Below are 21,404 nucleotides of genomic sequence, written 5' to 3'. Positions count from 1 at the left end.
ATTGAACCACCAACCTCTCAGAACCATAGGGGTCTGGCCTGAGCGCTCTTTCCAATTTGAGCTTACGGACCTTCTGATAATGTGCTCCCATTTCCCAAGCCCTCGTTATTAAATCCACATTCAAGCTTTTGCCAATTCACAAAATCCAAATTCAACCCTCCGCCAGAATTGTAGGTAAAATTTTTGCCCACATTTAAATTATAAAACAATCAACCCTGGAAACTTAGTGGAGTAAGAGAACATTAGAACAATTATTACATAAACCTTTTAATGTATGCAAGCTAAATGTCAAGAATGGACTTCATTTGGAACTGAATCATACTGCTAAATTACAATTAGCAGCTTCATAACTTCAAATAGAAATTTTAAACCTAAGATGGACTTGAGTTGGGGTTATATAATTTAGAAAAACCCAAATTAACGACCAATTTTGGGCAGCTCGGATCGGTTAAAATATAAATCGGTTTGATTCGGTTCTGTTACAGATGTACCAAATTTCAATTTATCAGTTATCAATTCAATTGAGAGAAATTTTAATTCAATTAACCAATTTGTCTAAAATAATAATAAATTAAAATTTAAATATAAACTAATAATAAATATAGGCGTGATGGGGGCAAGGCAAAGGCCAGTGCTAGGGTTTTATTAATCGTATCTTCGTGCCTCCAACAATATTCTGTCTCCAGAAACTGTTGTCCAAAGGCTGGCCTGCAAAAGTGCAACGACTGACTCATTTTGCTGTATGAAAATTCTTCTGGCATTATCAGACCTCAGAGCGCCATGATCCCACGAGAATTATCAGCATCTCTTTTCTTGCCTTCTCTTACGATCCCCCACATTTGTATCATACACAACAAATTAATCACTTCTGCTGTGGTCTTGGGCCTCAACTGCACACAAATGGCGACCATGGTGAATCCTCCTTCTGTTCTAAAAGCTTCTTGCCTTCTTCTGCCCCAAAATTCATTTCCCAAAAACCCATCAGGAGCCCAGTTTCCGGCACATCAATGTCTTCCGCAAGAGGAAGGGGGGGCTTTCAATTTGCTTGCAACATCTGGGAAAGTCCGAACAATTTAATGGCGCTCCTGATGTCTTCCCCTCAAAGCCAACTGCACGACTTGCTTGCTCGTGAGGAGCTTTCTAAGGAGTAGTAGTGATAAAAAATTTATAATTTCTTTCTATTTTTAATAATTAATTTAAATAAATTTAATTAACCCAATTGCCCGAAAAGATAATTTCGATCAGACCATGTTTGGTTAACATCCCCTTTTCCGGTTGGTTTGATTAATAAAAATCATTAACCAAAAATTTTAATTAATTCAATTAATTAATTAAATTTGACTGAACCTAGGTTCGGAAGTTCATACAGGACAGACTCTTGCCGGTGTCCAGCTACTTGCAGCTAAGACAGAAAAATCTATGAGGGCAATCTCATTGCGAGACAGATAACCCGCTCAAAATTATGAGCGAACATTTACCAACTCAAAATGTCAAGTCATCAACCAGTGGGGCTACTAATCAGCAAATAAAGAAACAAAATTCCTTGAATTTAACAGAATAAACATGATAATAAAGCTCAGGCATTCACAGCTCCTCAAAAGATTACTTGTACTAAAATATTATTCACATTTTAATTTTAACATTCCAACTCAAATGGGAGGGGAAAAACATAATAATCAGGGCAAGGAATAAATATAATAATCAGAATAAAAACAACCTGATTTTATGCTTGCCTGCTAATGCTTCTCATGCGTACTTGGAATAGATTTTCATCATGTAAATACTAATATAGGATAATTTTCTGCCAAATAAATTCTGCAGCCATTAGTTGTAAAAGAATGGGTGTAAAATTCCACAGCTACCTCATAAGTCTGTCTTGACCCTAAACAGAACCAGCAAACTAATTAGGGAAATTGAATGCAGCATTCAAACTACGCAGAATACAAAGTCCAACTGGATTAATATCATTCCTAAATAACAGATATGACAAAACATCAATAACTTCACAGATCCCAAATCATAGAAAAAGCTCCCAAGAAAATAAAATCATTATATTATATTAGGCATCATCTGCATCCATCAGGGGCAATAAAAACATTAACTGAAGTTAACATTATTCAATTGAAACTGGAGCAAACGATGCTTATAATCCCACCCTCAGGACAAGGTATATATATCTGTAATCTGTAATACTGAACTGGCAAGAAAATCAATCCACATCAAACTCCAAACAATAAAATTCACCTCCAAGATTATAAAGCAGACTGTAGGGTTTCGGCTCCCGCTTCTGTTGAAGACCAACCAACTTCATAAATCACTTTTAAGGCTTCTTCATAAAATCATTATAATTGATTGTTCATCAAACAGTCGAAATTCTTCTAGCATCTACGGAGCAGCTCTAAAGATTCATTTGTACATTTTGGATGGAATACAACAGGACGCCCAGGGAAGCAAGAAAATCAGCATCCAATATAAATGTGAAAAATAGATGATCCTTTCTTGAACAAATCACCACAGCATCCAAATTTCCAAAGCTATCACAGCCAGCAGTGCATGAGAAACTTGCATAACAAAACATTGTACCCGATCAGCCACAAATTCAAATTTCCAAGCAATCCAAACCAATCGCAATCAAACTCACTATGTCAGGCTGGTAAAAAATTGTGCAATCATCCCTTGTGTACTAGGTTCTCAGCAGGCATTCTTCCGCACCAGCAGCCACCATCCTCGTATACCAGCCAACACAGCAACCAGCACAAAATGCTTTGCCTTAACAATTTTGCAATTCAACAGAATACAATAACAATACATGCATAATACAAACCTACTGATGACCTAGTGTACACACTGAAATCACCTGAGGACCATCCGCACCAGAAATGTCCATTACATGTTGGCAGAACCCCCTTCAAATTACTAATGGGGGACCTTTCAAAACAATAAAACAGATACAACTTGCCCGAACAAATTTAGAATAACTAAAACAAATAATTACGCCTTGAAGATGGTAACAATGAACAAATTGGTATGCAAGTGCAAATGGTAGACGACATTGCGTTAAAATAGAACAAGAAACAAGCATGACGTTTACCCAAACCACAGAACACATTGAAACTGCAGTGGTTCGTCTTCAATGGTGGGAATGTATATTGAATATCAAATTAATGAATCATTATCTTTTAGTAGTGAATTTTATTCTTCTGCCATAAGAGGGTGTTGGATATTCATAGGACTTCAAAAAGAATTTTAAGTGATAGTTGTAGAAAGCCTTTTCTAGGACTTGAAAATTAATGCCCAAGTAGAGTAAAACATAATTAACACTTCATTTCCATAACATGGTTGTAGAAAGCCTTTTCTAGGGTTATAAAGAATTAATTCTACTACATGTCTAGCAAGAAGGTAATATCATTGAAGTTGTCGCCCCCACTTCTCATATCATTGCTTCAAATGTAGAATAAAAATTCTAGTCAAACATTCTAAAATTTTAATATATTGCGTGGGGAAAGCATAATTCTAGGTATAATAATTTCATAAAACATTCCTCCTCAGATCTTCAAATTTGAAATGACAATTGATCATGTTGGGGAAATATAATAGAGATTGAAGACAGTTAAGTCGAAAGCTTGTTTACTAAATTTTAAAAAGATGGTTGCGCTCATAGCGTGCTGTTAAAAAATTACTGCAATTCTCATTTTACTTTACGTTGATAAAAGTGTATATTTTGGTAAAGAAAAATAACATAGATGCTTTAAAAAGATATAATCAAAAATCATAATTGCTATAAAAACTACTTAAATTTTAAATTGTACTGTTGATTTTCTTCTCCGTTGTATTTTTTTTTTTTTTTGCTGTAAAATATTAACGACTTCAAATAAACAAAGGCTTTAGGTAGTGTGTACCTTTAATGGAAGATGAACCTCGCTGGGGAGAGACCATAATCGCATGGAGCTCATAAAACGATGACGCTGGTTCGGATTTGATTGGCTTTGGCAGTTCAGGAACTAGTAAATATGGAAATAAAAAAAAACAAAAAGCAGGACACGGCACACGAGGAGGGAACCCGGGCAAATCCCCGTGCGATCCCTCCTCGAGCAAAAAAATATGAACTTTTTATTAGGCTTTGGTGACCTGCCATACAAGCGCACCTGTCATGGCAAAGGTCTGGTGACAAAGAACAATCGAAACAAAGCCCCCTTTGGGCCCAGAGTCCCGATGTCCTACACATCTATAAACCTGTCATCTGCATCTTTTGCTTTGTTAGTACAACACATCCACAACAGTGAGCTGCATCTAACTAGCAGATTTTGATCATCCTCCGATACAGTTAACAAACCACAATCTTGAATGATCAGCCACTATTCTTCGTTCGATGCAATAGTAGATGTAATATCCGACGAGTGGGGAGTTCGACGACCGAGCCACAATCTGAAAACGAACAACTATCGCAGTCTAGAACCACCATGGGTGCCATTGGTGACTTATTGAAACTCGCCTGCAACAAAGAAAAAAAAACATACAATATATCGGCTGGATATTAGGAACTATACAAATTATGAGTGTTTATTGAGCAAATTTAACTACAAAGAGGCTGGATTTAGATCGTAAAAGACTCCATGCCGAACACGGGGTAAAAAAATATCAAAAACAGGAACTAATCAGCAATGATCAACTGTATATTGAACAGATCTAAACCAGAAACGCGTAAAGTTGACGCCTTTAAGCAGTATGCTGACTTAAAAAATCTGAATTATTAATTTAGTATATTGAACAGATCTAAACCAGAAGTCCGCGCTAACATCAGGTTCTTGCAGAAAAGATGAGGCAGAGATAATCAAGCTAAAAAAAATAGCAAATTTGGTGTTCGCTGTTAGATCTTTCAGAAAATAAAAAAGGATCACAAGGAACATCAACAATAAATTTACCTTAGGGTGCTAAAAAGATTTGAAGCATATTTAAGCCAGAAACTGCATATCAAACAGCAGTTCAGCGAATCAGCCTGATCCTGTGCGAAAACTAAATCGAAAAACTCGACTAACCGTAGCAGATCTTCATGGTAGGAAGAATACAAGAGTCAACTCTCAGATCCAGACCTTGTGACAATTCTGAAGGAAAGAGGAAAGATTACGAACCTGAAAAAGATTAAGATCCAACAACTACACGTTGCAAAAAGAATACCAAAACGTAGATTGCTCAGCGATCCAGCAAGATCCAGAGCCGAAAATGCATAGAAGGAAGAAACAAAGAGTAGATCTGCAAAAACGATAGGCAAAGGACTCAATGGAATGATGGAGGGAATAGGAAGGAGGGAAACCCTAAACTTATAGGGGCGTCATAGTAAATGGACGATTGAGATTGAATACGGGGAGCAATATCAACGGTTGATACACAACGATGCGGGTAACTGTGATTCAAGGGGTTGCGTGTTTATGCGGGCGGCGTAGAAAAAGACAACCATTTGTGCGCTGGCTGGACTTTTTCTCCACCAATAATTTGTGGACGCGTGTACGATTTTGACGTGGAGTTCTTATCTGGGTGGCACCATTAAACACGCCACTTGCGTAGGGGGGACAACCCCCTTCTGTTTGTTTTGGTGAATAACCAATCTTCATTGCGAATAAATTAATTGTACAAGGCAGAGTTTTATTTTAGGGAAAGGAAAACTTTGCTTAGATTTCACCAAAAAAGTGTTTTTTTTAGTTTTCAGGAATTCCAGGAATATTTTTAAAAATTTTAAAAATGTTTGAAACCTCTACTAGAATTTATTTAGTTTTTTAATAAATTTTTTATGAGGAGTTTTGTATCTTTTTGGTAAATCATGTGAGATTTGTGTTATTTTTTACAAATTTAAGGAATTTTTGAAATTTCATATAAAGTTTTTATTTTTTTTGTCAAACTTCAAGAAACGTGTCTTTTGCCCTTTTATTTTTTATTTTTTATTATTTTAAATTGTAAAAATACTAAGGATTCATTTAATTTTAGAAAATACTTTTGTTATTTTTAATTTTTAATTTTAATTTTTTTTTTTAAAAAATGTAAGCGAGAACCCATAAACGAAAATAGAAACACAAAGTGCGATATATATAATTGAGATGACAAAAATAAAAAATCTAAAATATTCTTACTTTAATTTCTTCAAATATTTAGATCCAATACTTGTTGATTGTTCATACCAATGTAGTAACTCGAACAAATAAAATAAAATAAAATAATAAATAAATAAATATAATAATAATAAATATCTTGGACGAGATATTTTTAAATATTTATATATAAATATCTTGACGGAGATATTTTAGTTACTTAAGAATTAAGTTATGTATTTTATATATATCTTTCTCTCTCTCTTGAACCCACGCCCACTCTTTCTCTCTCACTTCAATCTTTCGTCGATCGTTGCCCATTTTAACAATCGGAAGTTACCACGAGAATAAGGGAGTGAATATCTACAAGTCTAGTAGAGCGGATTCTCGAACTCGGAAAAAAGTTAGGGTTCGATTTTCGAGTGTGTCAGGTTGTTTTTCATGAAATAGGTAAGGGGATCTAGTTAAGTCAATTTTTTAATGATTTTGAACTGTACGAAATGTTTATGGAGTAAGTGTATTTATGTTTTCAGTTGAGGTTTCAAAGAACGACCGTTCAAAATGTCATTTTTCAAACCTATGATATATGATATCCTACTTTAAGTACAAATGAATGGTGGGAAAGCCGGTTTTATGTTTTTAAACCATAAATACTATGTTTTTATGGTTGCCTACGGGTTATGTTTAAAGTACGGGAGATTGTGTGACAGGTGAATAGTATGTATTTTTTATGTTATAACCGAAATGATGAATATTTGTGAGATACTGAACTGTTTGTGAAATATACTGGACCTGTTTGTAAAAATATAGGATGATGTTTATTGCCGTGAAGGTCAGGTATATGTTTAACGGCTGTGAGCCAGGTATGATATGATGGCTAAGGGCCGAAAGTTATATGTCAGGTTTTATATGAAATGATTATGAAATATGGTTTTATTACTTAAATTACACGATATGCTTTAAGAACCTTGGTGGACCATTATGTCAAGAGTACGGTACCGTTGTTAGAATTTATATATGTGACCATGTGCGCCACACTGTACTACGAGAGTGGTGTGATAGCCTATGCCAATTAAATACCCGTTACCTCGTATAAATGATCTGTTTGACCAGCTGTAGGAAACGCAGGTCTTTTTGAAGATCGATCTATGGTCAGGGTATCATCACGTGAAAGTTAGGACTGAGGATGTTGCGAAGACCACTTTCCGAACCAAGTATGGTCACTACGAGTTTCTAGTCATGTCATTTGGGTTGACTAATGCCTCGACGATATTTATAGACCTAATGAACAAAGTTTTCCATGAACATCTAGATCAGTTTGTAGTAGTATTCATTGACGATATTCTAGTATATTCTAAGAGTTCGGAAGAGCATGAAAATCATCTGAGGTTGGTGCTTCAGGTTCTACGGGAAAAGAAGTTGTATGCCAAGTTGAAGAAATGTGAGTTCTGGTTAAAGCATATCACATTTCTTGGCCATGTTGTGTCGGGAGATGGTATCTCAGTTGATCCAGGTAAGATAGAAGTACTAGTTGACTGGGTGAAACCAAAGAGTGTGCAGGATGTTTGGAATTTCCTATGATTGGTTGGGTATTACCGACGGTTTGTGGAGGGGTTCTCTAAGTTATCTGGCCCTCTGACACGGTTGATAAGGGAGGAAGTGAGATTTTATTGGACTGACGAGTATGAGTAGAGTTTTCAGGAGTTAAAACACCGACTGGCCACTGCTTTGGTTTTAACCATCCCATCTGGGGACGGTGGTTTTATGATTTACAGTGATGCGTTTCTAAAGGGTTTGGCATATGTGCTGATGCAATAAGGGAAAGTAATTGCTTATGCTTCTCGGAAACTCAAGGAGTACGAGAAGAATTACCCCATGTATGATCTGAAGTTAGCAACAATAGTTTATATGTTAAAGATCTAGAGACACTACTTATACGGTGAACAGTGTAAGATCTTCACGGACCACAAGAGCCTCAAATACTTTTTCACGCAGAAGGAGTTGAACATGAGGCAGAAAAGGTGGTTGAAACTTATCAAGGACTACGATTGCACCATTAGCTATCATCTAGGGAAAGCCAATGTGGTAGTTGATGCCTTGAGTCGGAAGTCAGAGCACGCAGTAGTAGGTCAGCATCATATCAGATGGGATCTGGAGAGTCTTGGTGTAGAGTTGGTGGATGGTAATCATCAGGCTTTCATTGTTAGCTTGGTGATCCAATCGACATTATTAGAGAGAATTAAAGCCGCGCAGACTAATGATGAGGAGTTAGTCGAGGTAGTAGAGAAGGTGTAGCAGGGGCTGGCTACAGATTTTAACATCTCCGAGGGAGGTGTATTGAGGTTTGGAAACAAACAGTGTGCTTCAAACAATGAGGGGATAAGAAGGACAATTCTGGAATAGGCGCATCGTTCTTTGTATATGGTACATTAGGGTAGCACGAAGATGTATCGGGATTTACGCGAATTTTTTGGTTGAGTGACATGAAAAGGGAGATTGCTCGATTTATGGAGTAATGTCTAACGTGTCAGCAGGCAAAGGCTGAACATCAGATACCGATAGAGCTGTTGCAGCCATTGAGCATTCTGGAGTGGAAATGGGAGCATATCTCCATGGACTTTGTCACCAGGTTACCATCAGAAGTTCATGGGCAGAATGCAATTTGGGTGATCGTGGACAAGTTGACTAAATATGATCATTTTGTACAGATGAAGGTTAGCTACTCCTTGAGTAGTCTAGCAGATCTATACGTGTAGGAGATAGTCCGAATGCACAGGGTACCGATGCCCATTGTTTTAGATCGAGACCCGAGATTCACTTATCGATTATGGAAGAACTTACAGGAAGCACTGGGGAAGAAACTTACTTTCATTACAGCGTTCCACCCCCAGATTGATGTACAGTCAGAGAGGACAGTACGTATCTTGGAGGATATGTTACGAGCATATGTGTTAGACTTCGGCAGTAGTTGGAAGCGGTTCCTAATGTTAGTGGAGTTAGCCTATAACAATAGCTTCCAAGCTAGTATTGGTATGACATCATTCGAGACATTGTATGATCGAAGATATCGGTCTCCTTTGTATTGGGATGAGGTCGGTGAACGGCAGATATTGGTTCCTGAACTAGTACAACAGGCTTCAGAGAAGGTCATATTGATCAGGGATAGAATTAAATCAGCTCAGAGTCGGCAGAAGAGTTACGTGGATGTTTGCCGTCGTGAGTTGGAATTTAAGGCGGGGGTAAGATATTCCTGAGAATCACACTGATGAAAGGAGTGATGAGATTTGGGAAGAGGGGTAAGCTAAGCTCGAGGTATATTGGACCATTCGAGGTACTTGAACGAGTGGGTCCGGTAGCCTACAAAATTGCACTACCCCAAGGGCTCTCTCGAATCCACGATGTATTCCACGTATCCATGTTGAGAAGGTACGTGCCGGATCCGTCGCATGTGATTAATTATGAATCTTTAGAGTTTGGGGGTGCTTTGGCGTATGAGGAGATACCTATTCAGATTATGGACCAGAAAGTTCAAAAGCTGCGTACCAAGTAGATACCGTTTGTGAAAGTGCTGTGGTGGAATCACGCGGTTAAGGAGGCTTCTTGGAAATTAGAGATGAAAATACGCCGTAATTATCCACATTTGTTCTGAGGGTAATGTTTATAGGTACGGTTTAGAGTATTTGATGTATTTGTTTAGAGTATTAATGTGTGGTTAGCCTCTGTGAGGGTTTGTGATAAATGTGAACTCCTGAGACCCTATGTATCTAACCACGGTATTCTTTTGCCATAAGTAAGGGTATGTAAAAAATTTGGGACGGGGTTGCTATGTGGGTGGCCGCCGGATCTTCCTAGAGTTGGGTGTGCGTTTGGGTTTTTGACGAGTTAGCTAGAGAGTGATTGCAAATTTTGAGGATGAAATTTTTGTAAGGACGGGAGGTTGTAAGAACTCGACCCGAGAATTTTGAATTAAATAAATAAGAAAAGGGAATGAAATTTTAAAAGGGAAAATTAGCAGGGCTCATCGACGAGGCTCCTTCTCTCATTGACGAAGTCCCTTCTCCAGTTCGGCGATGAAATTTAGAGGTTCGTCGACGAGAGGATGCCAAGAGATTTTGGGAATTCTGAAATCTAAAGCTCGTTGACAAGGCCACTCCGTCATCGACGAACTCTCTTCTTATGCTCATCAACGAGGACACCATCTCATTGAAGAGTCTGGCCGGGTCAAAGGTTTATAAATATTTAAAACACTTGCTCCATTGCTAAGAAACCAAAACTCTCTCTCTCTCCCTCTCTCTCTCTAGAACTCGAACCAACTTTCTCTCTCTCTCTCTCTAAGATTCAAGCTATCTGTTACCCGAATCGATGATCCGAAGTTACCACGTGGATCAGAAGGAGAATCTCTACGGTTATAGTGGATCAGAATTTCATTTCGAGGATTTTCGGGTTTTTATCCAAAATTGAAGTAAGGGTCTGAATTCGGATTCAGTTTGGTAGATCTGTAGTGGTTGGAATTATATTGAAGTATTGGTTTTCGGTTTTTAGGTTTTGGGAACTTAGTTTGCTATTTAGGAGTCGTATAGTTCGTGTTTCGATTTTCAGGGAAAGGTAAGGGGTTTTGGTTTATATTAATTATTTTTATAATCTGAATCAGTAAAACTATGCTTTACAATTCTACGGATGTTTTGGCTACTTATTTGGGAAAATCTATCAGGTGAAATTACGAGATTTTCGGGATACAATTTTGGAAAAATTGGGGGTTTCGAGTAACATCTCCGTTTCTGTTGGAAAACTATATATTTGGTTAAACTGTAATATAGTGATGACCGTACCTTTTGTCGCGACGTCCTGGAGCGCGTGTGCCCCGGGCGGCGAAATAAAAATGAATTTTAAATTTTCAAGGAAAAATAGAGAATGTTGGAGTTGCCACTAACCTTTTAGTGTGGTTAGAACACATGATTACTACCCCGTTAGGGGTAGAATGAGTCTGCGTTACTAGAGTTAGGCTCGGGAGTTTAGTTACGCGAGGGGAAGGTACAAGCACCCCATACGCGTCCGTTCTTACGAACGGTACCTAATTAATTTGAAATTATCCCTAAGTTAATCTAATAAGTCTTTAAATTACTCCTTTTTATGAATTTATAAATACACATGAAAAATAAATAAATAAATAAATATAATATATACATATATATTCCCTCAGAATTTAAGGTACGTGAAGCCCGAAGGCTAATACCCTAACATTAAAATCATAGGGATAAAGAGAAAAAAAAATAAAAAATAATTAATAACGAAAATAACAAAATGATAACAAGTTATTACATATTAAAAATAACATGATTAAACATACGGATAATTCACAATAGAATAATGATAGTAATAATAATGATAATGATAAATAACATTAATAATAATAAACACACTAAAGATAATATACAATAGTGACAAAAAAAAAATAGCAATGATAAAGAAAATAATAATAATAATAATAATAATAATAATAATAATAATAATAATAATATAAGCAATAATAATAGCATTAAAGATAATAAACACCACGATAATGATAGTAATAATAATAATGAATAATGATAATAGCAATAACGATAATATTAATAGTAATAAATACAATAAATAATAACAATAGATAACAGTACCAATAATAATAATGTTACCAAATAATCACAAATATACCTTTTTTACATACATAAATATATACAATAAGGGTAATAATAATACTTTTATTGGATAGCACTAACATTGATAATGCTTCTACCTACATTTATATATATATACATAAATATATATACACTAATGGTTATAATACTAGTAATGCCTTTAAATGGTAACACTAACAATAGTAAAGGTGAACACACAATCAAAGATCTAAACAGTATATATAGAAACAAAATTGTTAAAGCTAAGGAAACAAACTTATAATCAGATTATGGAAACCAAGCAATCCTAAAATCAGTGGGTCATTGTACAAAGGTAAGCAAACAGTGAAGTTATGGAAATAATCTAAAGCTAATACTAATATATGAATATTCAATATAACCACTAAACGGAAAATTATCGAATTAAAGATTGGTGTAGAACCCTAAAAAAAAAAAAAATATGCTACACATGAAATAAACACTAACCCTATATGTGAACATTAATTATGACAAAAACCCTAAATAGCCCTAAACATATGGATATCAAGCAAAGACAGCCTTAAGTAAATAATTACAACAGTTGTTCTAACTACATATTAAACATGCAATGATAATATTAACAGTTCAATGAATAAAACAAAATTAAACTTTAAATACCCAAACAAATTCCAACTATAAAAATTCCACAATAAATAAAATTAATGTATATAAATAATACAACCAAAACCTACCACCAAAATGAATACTAAATATTAAAATAACCAATAAAAACCATAGAAACCTACAAACCTACATATACACAAAAAACAAAAAAAAACAAACAAACAAAAACAACCCCAACATTAGATATTAGAGCGAATAAAAAACAATAATATAATATATATAAAAAAATAAAAACAAATAAAAAAAAACCTAAAAAAAAAAAAAAAAAAACCACACGTGCATGTGTGTGTGCAGTGTGTGTTGGTTCGCATGCTGAACACTCACCGAGGGGGCTGCCGGAGAACGGAGCAGATGTGGCTGGACTGTGGGGATCTGCCGGAGACGATGGTTGGAGCAGAGGCTAGCCGGGAGGTTGGCGGTTCAGGGACTCAAGTAGAAAAGCTGCAGTTTTTTTTTTTTGCGTGGCCGTGAGGTAGCCTGCTGCAGGGATGGTCCTCGGATTGCAGCAGATGAAGGAGCTGGAGCAAAGCGTGGAGTCTGTGGAGAGGCCTCGGGTTGGCCTGCTGGTGGCTCACGTTTTGTTGCAGCGGCTGGAGGAAGGGAGGCTGCTCTGATTCATGGGTTGTTATGGCAGTGGCTCGGGTCTGTGCTGTTGTAGATTGGGTCGTCACCAGAGTTGTAGCAGAGGGGGGCCTCGGCTGGGAATCTGGAGTAAGAGGTCTTCGGGTCTGCTGGGGTGCTGCCGTAGGCTTGGGCGGCGACGATAGTGGCAGAGGAGGGCGGAGACGTTTGGTTGCAGTCTGCCAAGAAAACGCCGGAGAAGGAGGTGCTGTGGTGTGATGACGGATGTATGGGAGAGGCTGGCCGTGAGGATGGCTGGGGCTGGGTTGGCCGTGGCTATATGGAGGCTTGAGTATCGTGGGGGCTGGTGGCGCAAGATAGGGAGAGACAAGAGAGATGGGAGAACGTGGGAGAGAAGAATGTGGGTTGGAGTTCTGGTGCTTGGGAAGCAGAAGAAGAAGAAGAAGGAGAAGGAGAAAAAGATTTTTTTTTTTAGCTGTGCGCTGCCTCCCCCTCCCCCCCCCCCCACCCCTTTTCTTGGCCTCTGTGTATCACCCTTATATAAAAAAAAATTTGAGAACCCTAAAAACCTTTCCTTTTTGATTTTCTTTTTCTTGTCCTTTTTTTTTTTGCTTTTATTCTTATGGTACTAATGAAAATAGAAATAATAATAATAATAATTATTATAGTAATAATATAAGGATAATAATAATGATAACATCAATAAGGTAATAATAATAAAAAATAATACTACTACTACTACTAATAGTAAATAATAATAATTATAGTAAAGATAAAAATAATAAAGATACTAATAATAATAATAATAATAATTATACTAATAAAAAATAAAGTAATAATACTAATATTAAAAGTAATAATTAATAATAATTATAATGATAACATTACTAATAAAAATGAAGATAATAAAAATAATAATAACCAAAATAAGATACTAGTGCTAATAATAATAATAACAATAATAATAATATAATAATAATAATTATTATTATAATAATAAGGTAATAAATAAATAAATAAAAATAATAGTAATAATAATCCAGAATAATTATAGTAAATTAATAATAATAATAATAATAAATAATAAAAATAATTATAAGAAAGTAATAATAAAATAACGATAATAAAAATACTAATAATAATAAAATAATAAAAGGGAACCCCTTGTTCTATTTGACTAGGGCAAAAATAGAGCGTCTACACCTTTGATTATTTTAAATTTAATTTTTGGAATACCTGATATAGGATTGTTTGTTTACTCAAATAAGTGTGGAATGAGCTGATATATATTGAATGATATGTTTTGTGGAAAAGCGTGCCGATTAACTACCATAGGCTGTGAATGATGTATTTTGTGAAAAAGTGTGTCGATTAACTACTGTAGGCTGTGTGTAATTGAAATGAGATATAGGAACGTGAGTTCCAAAATGTTCCAAGTTTTGTGAAAAATGCTGAATCGGGATAAAACCAAAGGCCTAGGACAATTGAAGCATGCTGGTTAACAACCGAAGGCTGAGATATAAGGCGTGTCGGGATAATACCGTAAGTGACGATTTTTGGCTTGAGACCGAGGGTGAGCAATACCACCTATGATTCCGGTTGGTCACCAAAGGGTATGAGTGTAACGACCTCAAATTCCTCAACATAAAATGTAATATAATAAACGAAAAAGTCAACCCAAACCCGTGGGTAACGGGGACACTTGTCAATCACAGCGGAATCCTAAGTAGCAGTAAACATAAAATCTAAATCATCCATCCATAAAACATAATACCAGAGTTTACAATATCATCAAAACACTGTTTCTATATACAACCTAAAAAAAAAAAAGTCAACATAACACTAGGATCATTCAACAAAAACCTCTTGATCCTAGTTCAACACTTACCCTTCTAGTAGGGAAACTCTAATCACTCAACGGCAGCCTTGACCCGCCGGTCTCTCTAGATTTCCTGAAAATCATTTAATGTTCGAGGGGTGAGACACTTCTCAGTAAGGGAAAATAAACTAAATACAGCTGTGTGGTAACATGAATATTTAATGTAATTATACATATACAGTACATTTCATATATCTCTAGACATTTATCATAACATACTAAATAATCATATGCTTTCATAATTGCTGATAAATCATATTGCACATAAACATTTGTTATACTGATAATACTAAAAAAATACCCAGGATGAATAGCTAGTTAATGTCATGTATTACCCCCCATGATGGGTTGTGCAGCCTGAAGGCGGGACTCGACAATGACTGGCCGACCACTACCAAGTCAAGTATGTCTGTAAGTACGATGGGCTCGCCACACCCTGGTCCGGACTGCCAGGTGGACGTCCACACTCTACTAAAAGCCACATCGACTATCTATCTCCCATTCCATCGTGGGGTGGTTAGCACTAATCTGATTATAAACATCTGATCTATAAGCTATGGTACCGAACTCCTAAATTGAACTAAACAAACATCCGGGTTCTGATAACATATAGTACATGATAATATAGCATCTTTAATAATTTTCATAAAAATGGTCTTGCGCCAAACATTTCATACATACGGCCTCGTGCTGATCATCTCGTAAATACGGCCTTGTGTCGAAATCATACATAAGTACATATCATTCTAAAAATAATCAATCTATCATGTATTTTCAACATCATAATGTACTGTATTCTTTCATCATTTCTCAAAACATATTTCATTCGTATCATTGTCGTAACATAATATTCTTCCATGTAAAATAATATTCATGCCACACTTTTGCTGTATAAACCATACATCGTATTCTGAAATCATAGTTTCTCACATCTCATACATATACATACATTTTATCACATTAGCAATATTTTTCTCAAACGTACATTTATTCCATAATATTCAAATATCGTAAATACTTTCAGGAAATCAAGTTACTCATGAATAATAATAATTTGCGTGAAAAGTAACTGTTTTAGTTTATTCCCTTACCTGACTACTGAGAAAGTCCCCTAAAATATCCTGGTCTAACCCCCGTAGGATTTCCTGATCAATACCCTGAAACTGAAAACTCCCAATATTAAATTTCAGTATTTTCTCGTGTACATCATTTCTTATAACTACCATAAGATCAAATTTGACTTAAAAAATCTTATCTCAACTTAGGGATGATTTCCAACTTGCTTTCACCAATGATCCGCTCCAGCAAATTTGGAGAGAACTTCCCCAGGAGCATCGTGGTGGCTTCAGATTGTTGAACCGGCGTAAATCCGGCCCAAAATCAATGAAAGAGAGAGAGAGGGCCGAAGGGGGGAGAGAGAGAGAGAGGAGAGTTAGCTTAATTATGAAGTTAAAAATCGGAATTTTGATATTTAGACAACTAGATTCATCGACGAGCCAATCATTTCGTCGACTAATCCTTTAATAACTTCGTCGACGAAATTCAGTCATCGTCAATGAAATTCAGTCGGCTTAAAACCTCTCTCGGTATTTCTTCATCGACGAAATTTAGTCTTCATCGACGAATTCTCTTAAACCTTCATCGACGAATCCCCTGTATTCGTCGATGAAACCCTAATGATTTCCCCTCGGTGATTCCTTCCAAAGTATAATGTCGTCGACGAACGCGACTTCCTCCTTCTGTTATTGTTTCCATTTTCCTTCCTCTTTATTATTTAAACCCTGTTATTATTCAGGTTGTCACAATGAGTTTGTACCATGTTTGCGCCGATTGAACACTGTGGGGCTTAGGCTGCGCCAGGTTATTGGGGGCGTCGTGTCGTGCGATCGGCTTAGGCAGAAGAGTGTGACGACACTAGACTGTGGTGTTTTGTGAGATGTATACTGGAAGTGTTTGTGAAAATAATAGAATTGTGAAATGTTTATGTTTTACTATTGAAATAACACTCATGTGCCACACACTGATATAACATGTTTCTCCCTTACTGAGACGTGTCTCACCCCTATCATATAATTTTTTTTCAAGTCCTTTGGGTAGCCGACACTAGCATCCTAGCTTTTCAGGAGCGTGATTGTTGGTTAGCTGTCTAAGTACTTGTGTAAGTACTGTACTATGGTCAGGTTGTCGTTTTGGGTTATGTGTATACCTGGGGATTATGTTTGTATTATGGGACTAGATCTTGATGTTGTATAGACTTTGGTATGGTTTTATGGATGTATTAGGTTGGATTTTCCGCTGTGTATATACTATGTGTGTAATGATGGATAGGGTATACGTGAACCCTAGGGGGTCGGACCCTTATATTATATTGTGTGGTATCATGGATGTTGTATGATGCAGGGACAATTTAGGTTACTAAATCACAAACTTGGGTCCCGTTTCCTGGTTCGAGGCGTGATAGAGAGAGAGAGAGAGAGAGAGAGAGAGAGAGAGAGAGAGAGAGAGAGAGAGAGAGAGAGATTTTTAACTTTCTTAATCTAGAAGTAACTAAAAATGTATTTATAGGCCATTGACTTAGCCAGATTCGTCAACGAAATAGAGTCTTCATCGACGAATTGTAGAAGGGTATTCGTCGACGAAAGAAGGGGTTTGTCGATGAACCCTAAGCCTAAAATTCCTCTCGGCATTTCTTTGTTGACGACGCCTGAATTTCGTCAATGAACCATAGAAGGGCATTCGTTGACAAAATCAAGGGATTCGTCGATGAATTGCTGCTTGCCTTGAATATTTTCCCTTTTTCCTTTTCTTTATTTATTTCCTTATTTTTTCGGGTTCGGATTTCTACGCCTAATAATTTTTTCTACAACATTCACCCCAATCACACAATCAGAACAAACTTATGCATTTGTCAAAATAAGAGAAAATTAGGGTACTCTTAGGTCCTTCTTCCCATTTTCTTTATTGCCTTTGCTTGCCAATAAACTCTTTGCATTCTTATGAATACTACAAGTTCTCTTCCCCAAAAAGATATCTCTATTCTTTGTGGTCCTAGTTCTTTTTCATTTTACCTCTCTTACCACTTCACTCTTTGAATGATTTCGGCCTCTCCAAAGGAAGTCCCCTAAATTTAATCTCCAACCCCTATTTATAAGCAAGCTGGCATGGGATTAGCTTCTAGGAAATATAAGATATGGCTATCCATGAGAATCGATCATATGGGAACTTGGTTAATGGGAAAGGAAATGCCACGACTGGCCATGGGAAATGATAGCATAAGAAATTCGTTGTCACTTAATTGAAGATCCACAATTGAGCCTTTGGCTGCCCTTAGCCTAAATTAGGTTTTCATTCAAAAAGAAAGGCCTATAATGCGCCTTAGTGATCAAAAATCAGCCCATAATGTGCTGTTATTTCAAATAAAGCCCCTAGTGAGTCTTAAATCACAAAATTGACCTAACTTTGATAAAAATAGAAGTAGTAGGCCCATAATGGGCCCATATCACAACATAGCTCAACTTAGGTCTAAATCTTAACTTAAAATGTTTTGACTTATAAAACTGACTTTGAAATATCTTGCGCATACAAGTGAATGTAGGAGAAGAAGATTTAGTGCAAGCAACCGAGAATGAAGATCAAAATTTTCTTTTCTATATTGGTTTTTTTTTTTGATGTTGTACTCTTAATCCACAACGAATGAATATAAACAAACACTTTGTACAAAAAAACCTTATGAAAAGAAAGAACAAAAAAAAAAAAAAAAACCATAGAAGGCACCTCACAATAACAAAAACATAACTAATAACCTCAAAAGAACAAAATAAAAACTTAAACAAATTTAAGAATTCAAGATTTTTTCAAACTTATAAGTTTTATTATATAATTAACAGAGATTTGGAATAACAAAAAAGTGACTTAAATCCTCACACTAAAGGTCCAATGTGAGATAAATTCACATCCTAATGCTCCAAACGAGATACTCTAAAATCTAAGAAAAAAAAAGAGAAATGAAAAGTATAGAAAAGTCGACCATTGTGCATTCAATAATGCTCTTCTATAGCCCCCAGGGCTGAGCTTAGTTGGCAGGGCGGACTCCAGGGGTTGCCTTTCACGAGGTCAGGGATCTTCCCACCCCGGGTTCGATTCCTGCGGCTGGACGCCTGAATTTACCCCTCTGTGGTGTGTGGGGCCATACTACAGGGCGTGGGATTAGTCACAGGCCGGTGCGACGGACCGTAAAACGGACGTCGTTGACGGTAGTGGACACCCGGGACGTACCCAAAAAAATAATGCTCTTCTATAAGACAAATAATATTTATTGACTTGTTATGATGGATGGATTGGCCAATCATGAATCAAGTTTTAAAGCCTCCTTCTATGCATAAGATAAGGACCGAGATCCTCAAGGTTATAAAAATAAAGATGTCAGATTAAAACGTAAAAAAATAAACTTAAAATGAATATAAATACTTTTTGGATTGATGAGTACTAAAAAATTCTTATCAATTTTCTTGTAAATGATCTTAGTGATATGTAATTTTTCAAATCCAATGTTTACTTTATTACGCAGGTAACAAATAATACAGAGAATATGTAATTGTTGAAAAAAAGTATTTGAAGAAAATGGAGAAGTCGTATTGAATTTTACATGCTGCACATTATTTAAATCATATGTTAGAAGGTATTTAAAATTATTCATTATCAAGAGTGTTAAGTATGATTTAAAATTTGTATTTATTATTATTATTGTCAAAAATTACAATTAATGTAAATCAAACTTTGAAAACAACTACTAAAATTACATTTAATTTACAGAATATTTACTTTTCAAAATATATTTCTTTTAATAAATTAATTATAATTATTTATATAAAAATTACGTTATTATTATAAAAAGTTAGTATAAAGCATTTTATGAAATTTATAATAAAAAATAAACAAAAATAAAAAATAATTATTTTTGAACTTCATAAAAAAATATCTATTTTTTTCTTATTATATGTTAAATAAAATATTTTTCAATATATAAAAAATAATAACAAACAATTATTCCTTTAATTTTTAAAATTCAAAGGGTATTTCTTCTTATTCTAATCCATAAGTAATCTGCCAAATCAAATAAACAACTATTTCACTTAACCAAACAAATCATAAAGAGTACATAAATATTCCAATAATGGAATGAAAAATCAAACCCATTGCGCCTATATATTACAATAATAGCAGCATATAATAATTAATAATTTAGACATAACAATTACATTTTCTTTTATAGTTCAGCTACTACAGCTAGCGCAAATCGTCATTAATTATCTCCCAATCCACTCTCTGAACATACTCAAGAAGAAGAAGAAGAAGAAGAAGAAGAAGAAGAAAGAGAACCAAACATCCCTAGCAGAGATTAAGGATGGTTCAAAGCGTGAAGAAGTGATGATGGTAATCCTAATTCAGCCGTTGGCGTTGGTTTGATGGCGCCCTTTCTCCTTCTCTTTTACTTCGCTTCCCTGGCTCCTGTCGTACTCTGCAAGTATGCGTTTAGAATATAAATTTTAATTCTTAAATTTAAACAATCACTACAAAAATTAAACAAAAACGGTGTAATTTTGTAATTTCATTCAAATTAATATAAATGAAAAATACAAATTTCAAACATAGAAAATATAATTTTATCTCAATTAACACAAATTTATGTCCATGTCTGAACTCCAGCCAAAGAAAAAGCAGAGAAAGAGAGAGAGAGAGAGAGAGAGAGACCAGGATGGTTTTCAGGGACGTCGTTCTGGCGGGAAGGATTGGGAAGAGACTGGTTCTCTCCGTAGGTTCCGCCAAACCCCTCTTCGTCTGACCTCGTCGAATACCCCTCCCCAAACGAATTCGTCATCACGTCCCTATTTTCATTTCCCAATATGACTAAGAAGAATTTCATCAATTTTTTTTCAGAAAAATAAAAAGAAGGAAAGAAAACGATCGAACCCCTTTTTCAGAGTCTGCTGCTGCTTCTGAGGGTTGTCCATGCCATCGGCGGCCGGCTGATCAGTCTTCGAGTGCACAGGCGAGTACGTGAAGCCACAAGGATGACGGTTGCTACCAACGTCTGCGGCGGCTACGATTGGCGAGAGAGTACGAACACGAGCTGCTCCGACTGCCTTGACCCCTCCTACTACACGAAGCATCTTCTATCGTTTATTTTTCATTCACTCACTCGATCGGCGTTAAATAGTTTTTCCCTATAAATAGAGAGAGAGAGAGAGAGAGAGAGGGTGGAGTCAGCGACAGAAACGGCTTCAACATAACCAAACCTGCACGCACGTGGTCTGGTCTTCCTCCTACGGCTACGGATCTCATCGCCCCATCTGCCCCTCTTGCACTCCTTCCATGACACGTAGGCAACTCAGTGCCACGCGTCTCTCTAATAGAATGCAACGTGTCGGCACGTAGGCCTCTTCGGCACCTCTTGAACCTTCCCGGAAGAAATTCTGGATGCGTCCTGCCATTCGTTTAATCAGTCCAGCCCTTACACGTTCCCATATAACGTTACGTTAAGTAATA

General features: G+C 36.1%; 1 protein-coding gene and 1 long non-coding RNA gene across 3 annotated transcripts; both read right to left on the bottom strand.

Moving 5' to 3' along the window:
- Window positions 1-1,591: 1,591 nt before the first annotated feature.
- LOC131148551 (uncharacterized) lies at window positions 1,592-5,410 on the bottom strand. 2 transcript variants are annotated; one of them, XR_009135010.1, is made up of 4 exons: window positions 4,923-5,410; window positions 2,642-4,492; window positions 2,245-2,561; window positions 1,592-1,882 (listed from the first exon to the last, which is right to left on the bottom strand). It is a non-coding gene; the product is annotated as an uncharacterized LOC131148551 (long non-coding RNA). The 2 variants fall into 2 exon arrangements; XR_009135007.1 differs by lacking the exon at window positions 1,592-1,882 and having other exon boundaries at window positions 2,031-2,561.
- A 14,622-nt stretch (window positions 5,411-20,032) lies between these two features.
- Window positions 20,033-21,160, bottom strand: LOC131148487 (uncharacterized). The gene is made up of 3 exons (XM_058098240.1): window positions 20,829-21,160; window positions 20,610-20,743; window positions 20,033-20,376 (listed from the first exon to the last, which is right to left on the bottom strand). The coding sequence occupies exons 1-3, from the start codon at window positions 21,026-21,028 to the stop codon at window positions 20,303-20,305; spliced, it is 408 nt and encodes a 135-aa protein (XP_057954223.1). The 5' UTR covers window positions 21,029-21,160; the 3' UTR covers window positions 20,033-20,302.
- Between the last annotated feature and the right edge of the window lie 244 nt (window positions 21,161-21,404).

Source organism: Malania oleifera, chromosome 1 (genome assembly GCF_029873635.1).
Source record: "Malania oleifera isolate guangnan ecotype guangnan chromosome 1, ASM2987363v1, whole genome shotgun sequence".
NCBI lineage: Eukaryota > Viridiplantae > Streptophyta > Magnoliopsida > Santalales > Ximeniaceae > Malania > Malania oleifera.
Note: the sequence above shows the minus strand (reverse complement) of the source record. Positions and strands in the feature narration are given on the sequence as shown.